This window comes from Denticeps clupeoides, unplaced genomic scaffold (genome assembly GCF_900700375.1).
Source record: "Denticeps clupeoides unplaced genomic scaffold, fDenClu1.1, whole genome shotgun sequence".
NCBI classification, from domain to species: Eukaryota; Metazoa; Chordata; class Actinopteri; order Clupeiformes; family Denticipitidae; genus Denticeps; species Denticeps clupeoides.
The window spans coordinates 75129-92133 of NW_021629733.1; the positions used below are offsets into that span (position 1 = coordinate 75129).

At 40.6% G+C, this 17005-nt stretch overlaps 1 protein-coding gene across 6 annotated transcripts in view; it reads right to left on the bottom strand.

Moving 5' to 3' along the window:
* Positions 1–86: 86 nt before the first annotated feature.
* LOC114773096 (DNA (cytosine-5)-methyltransferase 3A-like) overlaps positions 87–17005 on the bottom strand; it is a 51255-nt gene continuing 34336 nt past the window's right edge. For 3 of the 6 annotated variants that reach the window (XM_028965622.1, XM_028965624.1, XM_028965619.1), the window contains 14 exons: positions 16776–16932; positions 16532–16678; positions 16064–16108; positions 15893–15972; positions 13546–13658; positions 12925–13108; positions 11352–11436; positions 11055–11200; positions 8916–9006; positions 8151–8299; positions 7335–7420; positions 7182–7251; positions 6203–6321; positions 87–4176 (listed from right to left, as the gene is read on the bottom strand). In XM_028965622.1, coding sequence (XP_028821455.1) covers positions 4035–4176; positions 6203–6321; positions 7182–7251; positions 7335–7420; positions 8151–8299; positions 8916–9006; positions 11055–11200; positions 11352–11436; positions 12925–13108; positions 13546–13658; positions 15893–15972; positions 16064–16108; positions 16532–16678; positions 16776–16932 — 1614 coding nt within the window. In that variant the 3' untranslated portion in view covers positions 87–4034. The remainder of the gene's footprint in view (positions 4177–6202; positions 6322–7181; positions 7252–7334; positions 7421–8150; positions 8300–8915; positions 9007–11054; positions 11201–11351; positions 11437–12924; positions 13109–13545; positions 13659–15892; positions 15973–16063; positions 16109–16531; positions 16679–16775; positions 16933–17005) is intronic. The other 3 variants (XM_028965625.1, XM_028965621.1, XM_028965623.1) reach the window with 2 other exon arrangements.

Genomic DNA, 17005 nt, shown 5'->3' on the forward strand with positions numbered 1-17005 from the left:
TAGGTTCATTACAATGAGAACAATTTAAATGAACAAGACATGTACCTTTAAATTTAGGGAGCCAAGAAAGACAAACATTGTTGGGGTTTGATTTGCACAAAAACAGTACATTTAATTCAAGTGTTTTCCAGCACAAGTACACAAGAAAGGAGTCCTTAGTTTCCTCTATCTTCTCTCGGCGGTAATGAGAGGATGCCGATGGGGGGGGCGGGTGGACTCTGACTGCTACACTTCCTGTACGCACCAACCTTACGAAGGAGTAGGCTATAAACCACGGAGAGCTATGTCACCAAAAACCACAAACAGAACTACAGCCACCGAGTGACACAGCAATAAGGAAAGAGAGTCTGGAGAAAGATAGAAGGCTGGCAGGGACGGGGAGGGGGGAGAAAGACAGAGTTCCTAGGTGAAGGGTAAGGAAAATTTCGTTTTTTCAGTATTAGCATTGTTGGAAGGTGCAAAATGCATCCAGTGCCATTTTTATTTTTTGGAGCCAAATGTTTCAGGACAACACTTGAATATTCTCTACAGTTTTCCTTAATAATTTTACATAACATGTAAACGCAATGTCATTCTATTTCAAATATGCATTTTATGCGCATATTACTAAGAAACAAACAAGAAGTTAAGTTTGTAATGGTGCAGATACTTGATAAATCCAGGCCGAGAGCAGAAAGGAAAAAGTCAGTGAGAGATATTAAGAGAGATAACGAGTAAAAAAGGAGATGACAAGGACCAGGACATGACTATGGGCAATAAATACCAAGGCAACAATTATAATAATTACTTAACAAAATAATGAAAAAAAAAAAAACACAAAATAAACAGTATAGTTGAATAAACCTAAAGCCAGTGTACAAAACTGAATTTACGGCAAGGAGGAGGAATGTAGTTTTGCAGCCAGGTATGAAGCGAGTATGTAACAGTGCACAGTTCTTCCATGATGGATCACTAATGTCCAGAATGAGTACATAAGGTTCCAACAGATAGGCACAGACTACACCAATGTCTAGGCTAAAACACATGAATCTGTCCATTTTTATTTTTTTTTTAACATTTTATCAAGTACAAAGTTAAAATGCCTTTTAATATATTCATAAAAGAGTAAAACAATAGTGCTTTTCCATTACTACGACAACTTAAAAACAGTCATTGTCAAGACGATTTTTAATTCCTAACAATATATTTTTTCTTATTATTTCAGATAAAATTGTTTAGCACCTTTTTGAAACATATTCCCTCTTTTCAAAGATTCATTCAAACAAAATAACCTCCTGCAAGTTTGCAGAGAAGCACCATCTGCTTTAAAGCTGTTAACAGGTTATTGGATAGATCTCACAAATTCACCTGCCAATCAAGTGATCAACCTATGCAGTTCATAAATACAAAATGGGGGCGGAGTCTTGGGCCCCGCCCCCATTCTAACTGCTCCTTAGCTTATTATCACAGAACCTCCATCTCGGCCCCTCCCCATGGCATTCTGACTAACATGATTATATAACAGTAAAGAATCACATCTGCACAACCCAAAGGCCATTGAAAGACAGCTAGCACACAAAACATAATAAAATGATTTTAAAAAACAGCAAAAGGCAAACATACCTATGTACAACTATTTAATATTTTGTTTCTCAATAATAATTATTCTGAATAAGCCTGGATGTCAATCTGTTTCAGCACAGAAATGGGATATGGCCTGTGTTTGTCCAGTTGTGTTGTATGTGTGTCTGTGTTTGTGTGTGAAAGAGAGAGCGTGTGTGTATGTGTGTGTGTTATTCAACCGAGCCAGACGGAACTGTTCAGTCTGGACAAACAGAAGGATATCCAGGCCAACACTTGATTGGATCAAGAGGGTTTCTGTCATTTGCAAATGGTAGCTATATAGATCCAGTGCAGAGGCCTTTCCTACAGTTTCAGCCCCTCAACTTACTGTAAGGGGGTGTTAAATAATTCACAACATGTCACAACAAAGACATCACTTGTTAACACTTCAGCTGATAAGGAATCCCCTTAGGTCGGTGTTGGTATCAAAATATCCCCTGAAGCCTACAGTAAGTAGTATAGCCTAATAGACAGACTAACACAAACAGCCCAGGAAATCGATTTTTATGCCTAGACCTGATCGGAAGGGTTGTGGAGAGAACGTTGAGCACCCATGTTTAAAATAGGCCATGACCCCTAAGAGGCAGGAAGTTCTGGGAGCACCATGTGACCCTCGGGGCCACCTTCCCAGAAGCCCTGGCAGCAGAGAGCGTCTGAGTGTAGCGGTGTCCACCGACAGCTTTCCGTAATCGCTATCGAGCCAGTTAGTGTTTGTGCTGGCTCGACCGGCTGAACTAATTGACTGTCTCACAGTACGTTTTCTTAAGTTTCTGCACCTGATAAAGAGCCTACTGTACTCTAGAGACATTAAAGAAGAGCGTGCATGTATTTGTGTGCGTTTGTGTGTGAGGGGGAAGGGGGGGTGGGGGGGCGAGGCTCGCGGGCTTGAGGCAAGTACATCTCGATAGAAAACCGCGCCCGTTCATTCACGCCCCGCCCCGCCATCCCGCCACCTCCCCCATTGCCTCCACCATCCCGTACACACGTAGGCACTCACACACATATACACACATAAGCACACACACAAGCACCAGTACAGTGAAGACTCCAGTATCTGAGAGGTTTACAGTAAAAATGACAGAACCACTGTTCGTAATACAGTAGAAATGATGTGAGCTGGTGACGCGGTTGCCTTCACTTGGGGACCAGGTAAGCTTTGTTAAGGTACTAAGTTTTGGGCTAATGCAAAATTGCAACTCCCCCACTCACAAAAGGAGTGCTGTAATTTGTGCTGCTGCCCCCTTGTGGCTGGGGGAAATACTTAAAGCCACAACAATTAACAAAGGAGACACTGTTTTTTTTTCCATCTCTCTGATTAAAAGCCCCATTTTCGCCTTTGAATACACATTTCAAATAATAATAATAGCAATAAGGAAAATAATATTAATCATATTAAAAAATTCTCAATGCCTCTCTGCTAGTTGCAATCTGAGCTCTTCCGTCAAAATTGATATTGCATTTCATACAAGGTTACACAGAGGTCACGCAGAAGACTAGAGTGAGAAACACACGCGGCCCACCCTGCTAAGTGTGTATTAGTTCGTCTGGGTGTGTATGTTTGTTGTATGTGTGTGCACCTGTGTGTCCCAGTAGTAAGGCCTCGTGAGCGTGGCTGAGTGTATATCGCTGAGACGGAGAAGAAGAGAGGAAGTCGAGGTGGAAACAGTGAGCAGGAGCATGAGACAGAGAGAGGCAGAAAAGAGAGCACCATTAGCTTTGGTCACCAGTAAGGTGGTGCTGTAGCTGAGCAGTAGCATGTAGTACCTCGGTTAAATGTTTTTCGTTTGACCTGTAAACAGTATTGTGTGTTTGGGTGGGAACAGGTGACATGTGTGTTGTTTGGTTGCGAGGGCTCCCTTTGACAGGCCTGAGCAGAGAGAGGGCATGTGTACTGCAGAGGAGAGACTCGTCGCAACCCTGACCACGGATTCGGAAGATGTGTGGATGCGGCGGTCTCGGGGCAGGGGGTGTTAAAAGAAGGACTAAAATCCCCCTCCTGTTCGTCCTTCATCTTGTGCTCCGAACATGTCCCAGACACCCCGTCTACACACGCACGCACACATGTTCACAGTACGCTGGCCTCTCACTGTGTCAATCTCTCTGTCAGTGTTGGAAATGGGAAGCCACAACAGCTCATACACACAGATCAGAAAGTCATAAAAAACAATAATCAAAGCAATAGCAAGAAGAAAATAATAAAAGATAAAAAACAAGGACATAGCATGAAATATGTGCATTAAAATATTTTGAATTTTTTTTTCTGATTTGCTGAAAATCAGTTCCATGGATAGCACCTCTGCAGAAACAGTAAAAAGTTTGGGGCTGGATCTACATGGTCTCAGGAAAGGGGCGGGGTCATGACGACAGGAGGGGGCGGAGTCAGCCCTTGAAGAAGGTCGTAAAGAGGGCAGGGCATTCTTGCATTTTTTCCCTTAAACGCAGGCAAAATAATCCTTCAGTGGGGCAAAGAGATGTCGAATGACAGGGACGCTCCAGGACCTTCCCAGAAGCCTTTGCCTCGCTAGTCGACTCATGTTTGACACATCTGTGTAGTGGACGGGGAATCCAAACACGCTAGAAACCAGAGATAAAAAAAGAAGAAGAAGATATAAATGGCCATTCACATACATTTTTACACACTCACAACACAAACACACACTCTACATGTACAACAGGCAAATTTACACAACTACAGTTCATACAAACAGCATAAACACACCTGCAAGGAAGTATATAAGGAAGTAGGGCTGCAACCACGAATCGATTGAATCGATAAAAATCGATTACTAAAAGTGTTGGCAACGAATTTCCTAATCGATTCGTTATGTCGCGCGACGCGGACACGTTTGATTATTTAAAAAAAACTTTATTTGAGCGCGGAGCGGAGTGAACACACTCGGTCTCTCTCACGCACAGATGCTAGCAGAGTTTGGCTCCTCATAGACAGCGCGGAGCAAAAATAAAAAAACAAGCGGAGGTAGAGGACAGACACATGGCGGAGGTAGAGAAATTTGTGCGAAAATATGCAAAAGCGACATGGCACGGCACGGGAGCACCACAGCAATGATCCAGCACCTGAAACGCGTGTTTGATGAGGAGGAAGGGAGTTCAGCAGCAGGGTAAGTTGCTACAGAATCCTACTTTTGTTCCGTTTTGAAGTGAGGAACGTAATGTCCCTGGTGCTGGTGTTTAACTCGCCGCGGAGGAGAACTAGACAGGGACTTACAGCGCCACCTACAGGTGTGGAGGGGGGAATGAAACAGCGTTCGGACTGTTCTCTGTGTCTCCGCGTGGACGACTCGTCTATTGTGTCCCTGAGCAAGACACTTAACCCTAAGTTGCTCCAGGGGGACTGTCCCTGTAACTACTGATTGTAAGTCGCTCTGGATAAGGGCGTCTGATAAATGCTGTAAATGTAAATGTTTACCCGTCATCCAGCTTGACAAGTATGACAAGTTAGTGTTAGCTCGTTAATAATAGTAGTAAAGCAGGGGTGCTATAGTTACTTTGCATTAAAAGACTAAAGACATGTTTTTATTCACTAGCCTTTTTTGGACCATTCATTTTTCAATCTGTTGTCATGTATAGCTACACTGCAAAAAAAAGCTTTTCTTACCAAGTAATTTTGTCTCGTTTCCAGTCCAAATATCTAAAAAATCTTAAATCAAGATTACTAGACAAGAAAAATGGCATGAGAAAATTAAGTGATGCTTAAAACTTCTGTTTGAGATTAGATCTCATTAAGATTAGTTTTCTTACCCCATTGGCAGATCATTTTGCTTGTTTTAAACAAACAATCACTTAACTTTGAGATGTTTTATCAGAAAACAAGACATAATTTCTTATGCTATTTCATGTGTCTAGTAAATGTATCTTGATTTAAGATTTAGATTTTTTTGTCCTGATTTGGACTGAAATCAGGACAAAACTACTAAGTTAGAAAATAATTTTTTGCAGTGTGTGTGTGTGTGTGTGTCAGTGTGAGAGTTTGTGAGTGTGTTCTTTGCTGAGAACAAGTTCTGACATTCAAACAAATCCTGTTAAATTTTCTGATTTGTATTGTTCTTTATTTTTTTATAAATTATTTATCGTTCTGGCAGCTCAGGTGGCACTTTATTTTTTTAAAAAAAAGTCTATATTTGGCAGATGTAAAGCATACATGTGTATGTTTTTTGTGTTAGTCCATTTTTTTATTTTATTATTATTATAACAGCTCAAGGAGCAACATGTTTGTGCACTTTCTAAAGATTTTGGTTCTGTTTTTGAATAAAGGGTTGGAAATGAATGCTTTTCTTGTTTTTTTTGTTTTTTTCTAACCCGATTCTACGATTAATCAGATTAATCGATTATTAAAATAATCGATAGTTGCAGCCCTATAAGGAAGTATTATCATATATAATACATCTGTGAAATCGCACATCCCTAAGCAGACAAAACTAACACAGTCTCAAGACAAATCCTCTGACACAGACAGCACAAACATCTCAGAATCATCACCTATGACCCCGTGTTTCTTCTTCCAACACCTCGTTTATGCCACCCTGCTGCCCCACCCAAGAGTCCAAGCTCTTTCCTGCCCTGCCCCTGGCCACTGTCTTACCGCTCCATCTCAGTGCACCACAGGATGTCCTCCTTATCGTTCATGAAGACGGGGTAGTGCTGGTCTTTGCCCTGCTTGATAGAATTGGACCGAGTGGTGATGGTTCTCACTTTGCCGAACTACAAGACAAACCCAGCTTTCAAATGAGCCACGCCACCTACGACGCCCCACCGCTCTGTTTGCCCAATCAGGAGTTGCGAATATGCAAGGATAGCTTGCATCAAGATCTGCTCAGATGCATGGTGAATGAGAGCTACCTGCTGTTGTGGCTGACTTTCAAGATCAATTCCATATTAAATCATCAATCTAATGCTCACAAAGAGCAGTAAACTCAGAATAATGGGTGGTCTAACCATGCATAGGTATTAGCTTGTATTAGCTAGATTGTATGAATTGTATTGTTATCATATGTATTATATTATTAATGTCAATTTGATTTGTTTTTTTGTTTCTTTGCAACAATGCAAGAAACAAAAAAAACGAGGCATGTAAAAGTTAAATAGGCAGTGACGTTATTAGGCAGAAAACATTAAGTCCATAAAACCAAATATGGGAAGTTGTCTACATCTTGTCATTATCAATCTCTGGAATCATTTTAGCCAAACTACAATTTGCCAATTATTGTACAGTTGTCTATGTCTGACTTTGATGCTTCTCAAGACATGCTTCTCAAATGGTGTAACTGTACAGAAATAACATATATATATCACATTTTAATGCAATAAATAAGGAATTCAGAAGGTGAAATGGCTGTCTATATGTGTCATGGGGAGTCTCCTGGTATGGCAGACAGAGTCATCATACATGATTAATGACAAACTAAACACAGCTATCACATTATATGATCAGCATTATTATAGAATAATAATAAGGAAAAAATATTATGCAATGAGAACTAACACAAAAAACTAAAACATTATCTAATGAATTCTATGATGGTAAGACATGCATACATGGACATGCACATACTCCTTCTCACCTTTGCTGTGCGGCCATGTTCCAGACAATCCTGTAGGTCCAGCTTATCATTGGCCATGGCAGTCAATGGTCTGATAGTATCAGGACATAAGAAATCTCATTAATATTTCTGTTTTACATTCAGTAAGCCTGTGCAATAGTGTGAGAGCGTTACCTGTTCATTCCAGGCAGGTTGCCCCAGAAGTAACGCGCTCTGTGTGCAGCGGACACCTCCTTGGCATCGATCATAACAGGGTTACACTACAGAGGAGGGGATTAGGTCACTTCATTTTGTCCATTCTTTAATTAAAGGTAAGGAATGCCATATTGGTAGTTAAGAAGCATTAAAATGATCATTAAAATTGACATGTATGGAATAAATGAATTTTGTAGTAAAGCGATAAAACCAGCTATTGACAAAGTACATACAATACAGAAAACAACCACAAGATGGCAACCCAGTCATCAGGGCACTCTATCCTGTCCTCAGTACAAAAAAAAACTTGGCCTGGATGGTGGACCTAATGGACCGGACCGAGAGGTACTGCTAGAATAATTGTGATTAGCTACTGATTACTTTCCTGGCAGCCCCTGGATGCACTACATCAGTGACCTGACATGAACAGAGGAGGATGGGCTCCCCTTTGCTGAGCCTTTGTTCTTCTCAAGGTTTCTTACTTTTCCAGGGAGTTTTTTCTCGCCAACTGTTGCCTTGGACTGCTCACTATGGGCCTTGAGCACTGGTCTAATGTGAAGCGCTTTGTGCCATTGTACATTGTAAAAAGCGCTGTACAAATAAAAATGGATTGAATTGATTGATTGAAGCCAGCTCAAACCCATTTGAGATAACTCTTCAGATAATCTACTCCTTTAATTAGCATACAAACTGTGGATTTGCAGCAATAATCAAATTAGCCTACACCACCTTACAGACTGGCAATGATGACTGTATACAGGGAATATTGTGTGTAAGTGTAATTTGTGAAAGTACCTCCAGGAAGCGAGAGATGTCCCTCTTGTCACTAACACCCATGGCAACCACGTTCTCAAAAAGCCAGAAAAAGGGCCGGTCATCACCATCTTTTGGCCGAGCCTCATGTAGCAGTCGGTAAAACTCAAAGAACAGACGGCCAGTGCCCTCTGGAATATAAACACATATATAAACTGCATGAGACACATTACCTATGTTCTCACTATAAACTAAAAAAAGCTATTTCTATGAAAACTGGCTGTGGCTGTACACAGAAAAAAGGATCATTATATCATTATTTATACATTGCTTATTTGCCTGCTTTTCTTTTATGTAACTATACATTTTACAAAGCAAACTATATAAACATGAAATACAATCGTTACCATATACCTCAAGCCTATCTTGTTGAATTATATCTTGAACTTTCAGTGTATAAACTCATTATGACAAGGCCCTATTCATTTACATTTACATTTACATTTACAGCATTTATCAGACGCCCTTATCCAGAGCGACTTACAATCAGTAGTTAGAGGGACAGTCTCCCTGGAGCAACTTAGGGTTAAGTGTCTTGCTCAGGGACACAATGGTAGTAAGTGGGATTCGAACCCGGGTCTTCTGGTTCATAGGCGAGTGTGTTACCCACTAGGCTACTAACACCCTAACACCCTAACTTTCAAATAAAATGTGTTCATGAAAGAAGTTCACCACAGACAAATGTCTGATAGCCCACAAACATATGCACTCATAAAATGCAACATTATTATAACACAAAATGTTTACCATAAAGGCCTTTCCGGGCTGGATTGACAATAGAGAGGTCATTACATGGGCTGCCTCCTATCACCAGGTCAAAGGGACCCCATTCCTGAATCTGAGGACAAGGAAGGAGTGTTGAATTACAGGCACACCTATATAACCTATTATTCTAAATATGATACTTATCCATTCAAGCTCAGACACATGTGGTAAGCAGATATATATAATGCCTATGCTGTGCAAGAATGCACTTAACTAAATTATGTGCCTATACAAAACAATATCTTCTGGACACCAAATGTCTCATATTCAGGTTGCTAGTATCCATATAATAGTTTAGACCATAATGGCAGAATAAATACTGTAAGTGGCTGAGGTGTCAAAATGATCTTAAAATTAGACATATTCTTTTTTTCTGATACACTAAACATGATACCTCAACATCGGCAGTAAAACTGCATAGTGTCTGCCAAGAAGGTTTTCCCCCATGATTTAGAAAAACCGGGTACCAACAAAAAAAAAAAACAGTTCTAATTAGATACCTCACTTTGTCCAGGGGCGGTTATTAGAAATAAACATGAATGGGCTTCAATAAGAGCAGCCCACCCTGCCCTTGGGTATTTTCAGCGAATGTATCATGTCCGTGGATGAAACAGCATTAACAGCAGCTTTCACAGGTGGGGGAATAACACAGCTCTGTAACTGAGGCTGTTAAGCTAAAAATGTCAGTGCTGCAAAATCATGGTAGCTGCTGTCATTCATGTTTTCTGATGAAACATAAAGAAATATGATTGTTGTGGCAGAGGGAAGGTATCTAAGGTATGCGTCAACCCAGCATCAAATTGTGATTATTGGACAGAATATGATGTGTGTAAATAGTTGATGTGTGATGCATTTACATTTTACAGGAACACAATGTTGTATGTGGGGTTTGAATCTGTGACTTTGTGGTCTTCTGGTTCATAGATGAGTGTGTTTCCTGCCAGGCTACTACCACATAGTTAGGGTTAGGATATAAAGAAATACATGAATTGGCAATATGCTTTAAGAATTAAAAAATGAAGTCCATTTCACACCTCAGTATTTATAATACAGTAAAAAAAAAAGAGAAAGAGAATACTTTTACAAAAAAGCAATAATAATAATACTTTTACAAAGGCAAATGTTATGAAAGGCAATAATAAATATTCATGTTGATAAAAGAAAAGTAAACCATTAATGGTTTTATATAGATTTAAAAAATGTTTTTATTTACTCAAAACGTATTCTGAATACATAACCTTTTATCTATCGTAACAGAATACATTACTAACACATTTATAGTAATATATTCAATATTTTTGCCCAACTGTGGTGATTTGTGGTTATTATATATTAAATAAAATGTTCCAATTGCACAATCAAATGGCCTCTGGTAATTACTCCTCCTCTCTCTGAATATTATTATTAGCAGCAATAGTAGACTCAACAAGGCAGGATCACAAGGCAGCAGTAACAGCAACAGTAACATATTTCTAAGGGTAATTATAATTTAAGGGTAATTCTGGACACATCCCATAGATTAAATTACGTCACCAGAGCAACAGTACCACAGCACACCTAAATAAAAAGCAATGTAATATGCACACGTTACAATTGCCTTAACCATTGCTTGTCAGTCCAATTGTGATTGTGAAACAAAATCTGAAAAACATAAACATATGGATTGAATGAAATACTTCTAAACAGCTTGTTATGGTAGCACCAGTGGTACAGTGGTACATGATCATATGCGTTTACCGAATATTTATAGATCCATATGGTTTAACATACTAACCCCCACTCCCCTCCACACCCACAAATTCTCAGAATCAAAGAATCTTTCCTCATATCAAGATTTACAAGTGACAGCCCTCCAACCAATGAAAATATTCTCAATACATCTGGCACTAATATGATGCAGCCCCTAGGGAGCTAAACATAATCCTACAGAAATCATAAGGAATGTAGAAGGAGAAACATCTGTTTTTAGGAAAGTTGAAGAACAACAAACAATTTACAACTGTGCAGGGCTCTATGCATTAATGAAAGCACATCTGTACAGGGTTCTCCACCAAAGGGAAGTAGAAAAAGAGAGTGACTGGATGAAAAGGTGAGAAGATGGGAGAATGCAGAGCCACTCACATGTTTGCGTGTGACGTTACGGACATCGCCCACATATAGGATGCGACCCTGGTGTCGAACGATGCCCACGGTGATGGAGTCTTCACACACCTCTGAGGCTATGTAACGGTCAACCTGGATGCCAAGGTCCCGTAGCACCAGCAAGCCTGGGGAGAATGTCAAAGTTCAGAGAATTAAGATGCCAAAGACAAGAAAATACTAGGATCAGCAATGTTCCAAGTCACATTAGTCACAAGGATATTTTGTTTGCATGTGGCCAAGTGTAACACTCACACACATGTCTCTGCACATACACACCTGTAGCAATACCGTCAAAGAGTGAGAGAACCCGGATTGGCTCTCTCTTCTCAACTGCTACTGGGGCATACAGTTTCGTTGGCTCCTGATGGGAGGAACAGAGTACACAGTGGTCAAGGAGAAGGTCACATGCTGGACTTGCTTATGCAACTTTGTGTAACATTATTAAACAAGGAAAACAGGGCTATGCATCACTGTGCATTTCATACCTGAACTAGCTAGTTACAACTGGTCATGGCTGGGTATATTAGAAATGGTCACTGCATTCGTCGTGTGCACAGATAATTTAAGTGATTGAAAATGTAAATTAATGGACATTGTTAACTGATGTCCACAGTGAGCTACATATTAAAGCAGATCTTTTATTATTTAAATTGCACAGTGTACAGATTTTTTACCATCGTATTAGAAACACATGGATTTATTTGTGTCAACATATCTTTGACTGTGAAATGGCTTTAAAACAGAAGTCAAAATGAAGCATCTGAATCTGTCCATTCAGTTCACTCTTTATGATGGAGAAAAGTGACACCATGAAGATCCGCTCCCAAGGTTTCTGAAGCCAATCATCTACATCTAGGGTTCCACAAGGACTTCTGGGCCACATTCATTTTCACAAAGACTAACCGTGTCTAATTCCCCAATCCCTCTCCATGACGATTAGTCTCAGTACAACCACAAGAGGGAGCCATCACTGACATGGGGGCAGGAGGTCAATGGGTTCGTTTAACAGTTCAAACCGGGTGGTTTCACGGCAGGTCTTAGGCACTACTGTAATCCAATCCCCCTGATGCTACGGATCAAGCCATTCAGGGAACCTCTGATGAGTCTAGTCAGGCACATTAGCACAAAGTTTCACCAAGGAAGTTGGAAGCTCTGTGTTTTCTATTCTGCTATGTCTATATATATATTGTGTTTATATATATATATATATATATGTATATAGTTAATCCCTGCAACCCTATTCATTTTATGGCAAATTAGGATGCAAGATGCAGCCTACGTATAGCCAAAACACCCATTTTCTACATTTTCAAATGGATCAGCCTGCACCAAGGTTCAGGGTTAATCTGCCCTCTGGATTTGGGATGTGAAAGACAGTGTAACCTGAAATCTTCATCATATGGCAAAAGATAACAATGAAATGTGAAATGTTGCTTTACCCAAGATTAAATAATAAAAGACAATATGAATCAATATGGCAATATATTGTGATACTTCCCATTGTGATAAAAAAATATTATACCATTGTATTGATAATATAAGATTTTTGGGTTTAACTCTACTTGACAATATATTTTGAAGGGTCTTTCATCTTCAATTACACAGTTATGACTATTCTGTCATGCACAACAATATACTGGGTATGATACAATCTGAATCTAATATCACTGCTGAGCAACACATGATATTTTGGGTCACTCCTATAATAGGGATTTCCACCCCTATTATAAAATTTTTCTGACGTTATGGAATTAATTTTTGATTACTGATGTTAACTTCATGTCTGCTCCTCTGTTCCGTCTCTCTTCTACACTACCTGCAGTGCATATATAGAACATGGCAGACTCACAAAGTCCTGGTCATGGTTGTTGGCAAAGAAGTGCTGGAGCCTACTGGGCCAGTCATCTCGACGCCGCAAAAGCCCATAGATGTTCCGCGATCCACACATGTAGCAGTTCCACGGGTCCTCTTTTATGGCTGCCTGGGCTGCTCCGGGACCCACCAGCAAATCCACGCACTCCACACAGAAGCACCTGAGAGTGCCCATGTACAAGCAGGCAGAAAAAACAGATTCCTCACAGGGCCAACAGTGCACAAGCACATGTGCATGGACGAATCCTCATAACAACATCTATTATTACATAATGATTCCATTATCCCATAAGAGTAATGGAATGGATTTCATTTATCACATTAAATGTGTTCTGAACTTTTTCATATATCATATATCACTATTTTAAAACTTAGTTCATAGGGCTGCACCAGTTTGAAAACAGTGCCCACTGTGTTCTGTGTGTTCCAGGCATTTCACAAGCTATAAAGGAGGAGAAATTCATTAATAAATAAATGATAAACAGGGAATACTCAGGAATACAATCAGTGTGTGTAAATGCTTCCAGTGGACTCTGTTGAACTGGTAAAATGTTACACGAGTACACGTTCCAGTTGGCCAGTTGGACCGGGGACTGACCTGCAGCAGTTGTTGTTGCCGCACATTAGCACCTCCCGCCCCCCACAGCAGATGGTGCAGTAGGACTGGTATCCATCGTCGTCATACTGGTACGCACATTCTAAAAAGCAGTTCTGGAGAGAAGCACGCAGAAGATAGCACACATTGGGTCTACGGTGTATGTGAGAAATGGGTGTGTTTGATGGGTGTCCGTATTAGAATAGCTCTAGATTTCTGTATATAAATATTTCTTTTAGGGATGAAACAATTCAAACAACCATCGCTGTTATTAAACTAGAAATATTCATTTTGTTAAATCCAGAAATAAATGCAATTAGTGCAACAGTGTTTTGCACTGTTAGTGTGTGGATATAAAATCTGACACCGCATCTTTTGCATGTGAACAATTGCCGAAACGGTCAAACAAGGGAGCAATGCACTTGGTGTGTTTGCCACGATGTGCTTGTGTCTGGACGCAAGTAGAAACCAAACGAAAATACTTAAATGCACACAGTACCACGTGACGCACGCCATTTTTGGCTGCATCTTCAGCGCTTTAAAATATTACATTTTAATGTCAGAATCTGCAGGGTATTTTTTCTTTTTTAATAATCTCCCTGCCTGAGCTTCTCTACCACAGTTTAAAACTGCCATAATTTTAAATATGCAATTTTCAGTTTATGTTCAGCCCTCATATCTAGTTGTATATATCTAACAATAAAACTTTGCTTTGCCTGCATTGACTTTTACGTTGTCTCTGAAACCTAAACTTCCTGACAATAACCCCCTCCTATTACCTATTGCCTTCCTGGGATTAGTGGTCCAAGAAAGAATATTATAGTCAAAACTACAGACTCTAAATTGGTCTTAAAAAAGTCCCCCATTACACCATTAGCCTCTCTAAGCCAAGGGCTTTGTGGTTTTAAACTGCCTGGTTTCTGTATCTCTCAAAGATCTTCTTTTTTTCCATTAGTCCAAGAGAAGGGAGTAAACTCTTTCAAAGTGATGCGCGTCTCCAGCCTGCCGGTTTCCGTTCGTGGCTCAGACATTCTCTCGGCCTTCAGCTCCCTGCCATCTGTGAGCATGGAGCGGTGGGTCAGTCATTAACTATTCATAGGATAGACTGAGCTGTCTGTGCTTCTGCTATGCAGCAGTGCTGCTGCCTTGTTAGTCTTGCCTGCAGTGGTCTTGCTCTGCGCATCAGCCCAGTCTAGTCTATAATCACATGAGGTGTCAAGATGGTGGGATGATCTGTCATCCCTGGTTGTGACTCAATCCCTGCTTTCCATCCAACGGCAGTCACTCCAGTCCTACCTTGGTACTTACTTGGTTGGTACATCATTTTTTAAAACATGAAGTAATTGCCTGGCAAACCACTAAAACTTAAGGGGCAATACTTTCTTAGGGGTATTTAGGACACAGAATGGACACTTCCCTATTTACATTTACATTTAGTGCATTTGGCTGACACCCTTATCCAGAGCGACTTATAATCAGTAGTGACAGGGACAGTCGCCCCCTGGCGACACTTAGGGTTAAGTATCTTGCTCAGGGACACATAGGTGTGTGTGTTAGACACTAGACTACTACCACCCTACTACACCCTGAACCAGAAGACCACCACTTGCTACCATTGCTTCCCTTAGAAAGACACTTTCTGATAAATGGCAGAAATGTAAATGCAAATATTTGCTAATAATCACTGATTGTGTTGTCCAGAATGAGGAAGCAGGGTGTGTGAGGACTGTCAATATGGACTCCACATACTTGAAATGTTGATTACAAAACCAGACGTGGTTTAACAGCCACTAAAGAGCTTTGAAAACAGGGCTTTTGTCTCCGCTTGAGAGACAAAAGCATTAAACAGACACATACATTTTTATAAATGCTTTCTTTCTAACAATCATGCCTCCAGAGAATAATAACTAGACGACGCTAATGCTAATTTGGCAAAATGGTTCAACTTCATGGTCCATACATCCTCCATTCCCCTAGGACCTCGCGTTCCTTATGCTCATGCCTGGTTGCCGCTCAAGATGGTCAGCGGTCTGACCATCAGTGACCAGTTCCAGCTGTGCCCGGTCCAAACCACTCCTGTCTTCACTAATGTAGTGTGAAAACTACCGATCGCCGTCCAAACCATCCACTTGCTCCCGAGAACCTCATAAAAGTGCCACAAAAAACCTTTGACATACTTCCATAGAGGAAATTATTTGGAAAAACCAACCTGTGAAATTATTTCAGTGCTTTTCTGAATGGAACAACTAAATGGAGCTTGAATTGTGGCAATATTTTGCCACGTAGATGTATCTTTCAGGTCTGTGTGTAGCGTGGAACCAGCAGCAGCAAGGTGTTCCTGTTTCCTCACCTTACAGCTCTGGCACATGGCGCCGGTGAAGAGTGGGTGCTCCAGAGACACGTTCAGACTCCCGCAGGAGATGCAGATGTCTGTAGGAAGTGAGAGAAAGCGAGGGTGAAAGAGTAAAGAGCTTGTCAGCTAATGTCACACATGCACCGTACACTCAAGACTGTAACTTACCTTCAATATTTCGGCATTTCTGTCTCACTTCATACACAAGCCGCTCTGGAAACAGGAAAAATGTGTGTGAATTTAAGATGAGACCCCATTTTTCATATGCATTGCGCAGTGTAAGCTGAGTAGCATTTATTGGAAAGTTAATTAACATGTTGGTTTTGAACTGGATGATAATGTAATATTATATAAAATGTAAAACATATTGAAAACTATCATAGAATAACAACTGTATAATGAAGCAGGAACTAATACTGGCAACTGGCAACTGACCTTAAAATAATAAGAATGCCTGTTACTATAGGTCATGGCAATAAAATGAGCAATTCACTATTTAGGAAAGGATGCATTTTGTCCATTACTGGAACATCACATTTTAAGGTGGATGCTGCTCGTGCCAGCTACTAATGGTTTTATTCATTTATTAGCTCAAGCGATGTCACAGCAGTGTGTGTGAGCGTGTCTTCGGTTTACCCCTTGTCCCCTCGTCAATGATTTCTTTGATTTTCGGCTTTTCCACACTGCTCTTGCGGGCCTTTTTGGCCGGAGGTGGGGTGTATGAAGCTGCTTCTGGCTCCGCCCACAGGTCAGGGTCCACCTCTGTGTATGGATTACGCTCTGCTGCAAAGACAACACTGAACTTGTACCTAATGTATCACACTTTACGCGTGTGTGCATGTATGCATTTAAGCATGCTTGTGTGTGTGTGTGGTTTTACCTGGTGGTGGCTCCAGTCCTTTTGCCCCACTGGGCAGGAAGCCATTGTTGGCCCACTCAATCATCTGCCTGTTCTGCATCTCCACACTCTTTCCTGAGTCTGAGTCATCATTCGACACACATGATGGGAATGGTTTGCCTGCCCGTGAGCTGGCCACCTACACACATGCAGACACACAGAAAATTATGATCAATTGTAACAAATATAAGCTCTCTCTACACATAAAACAT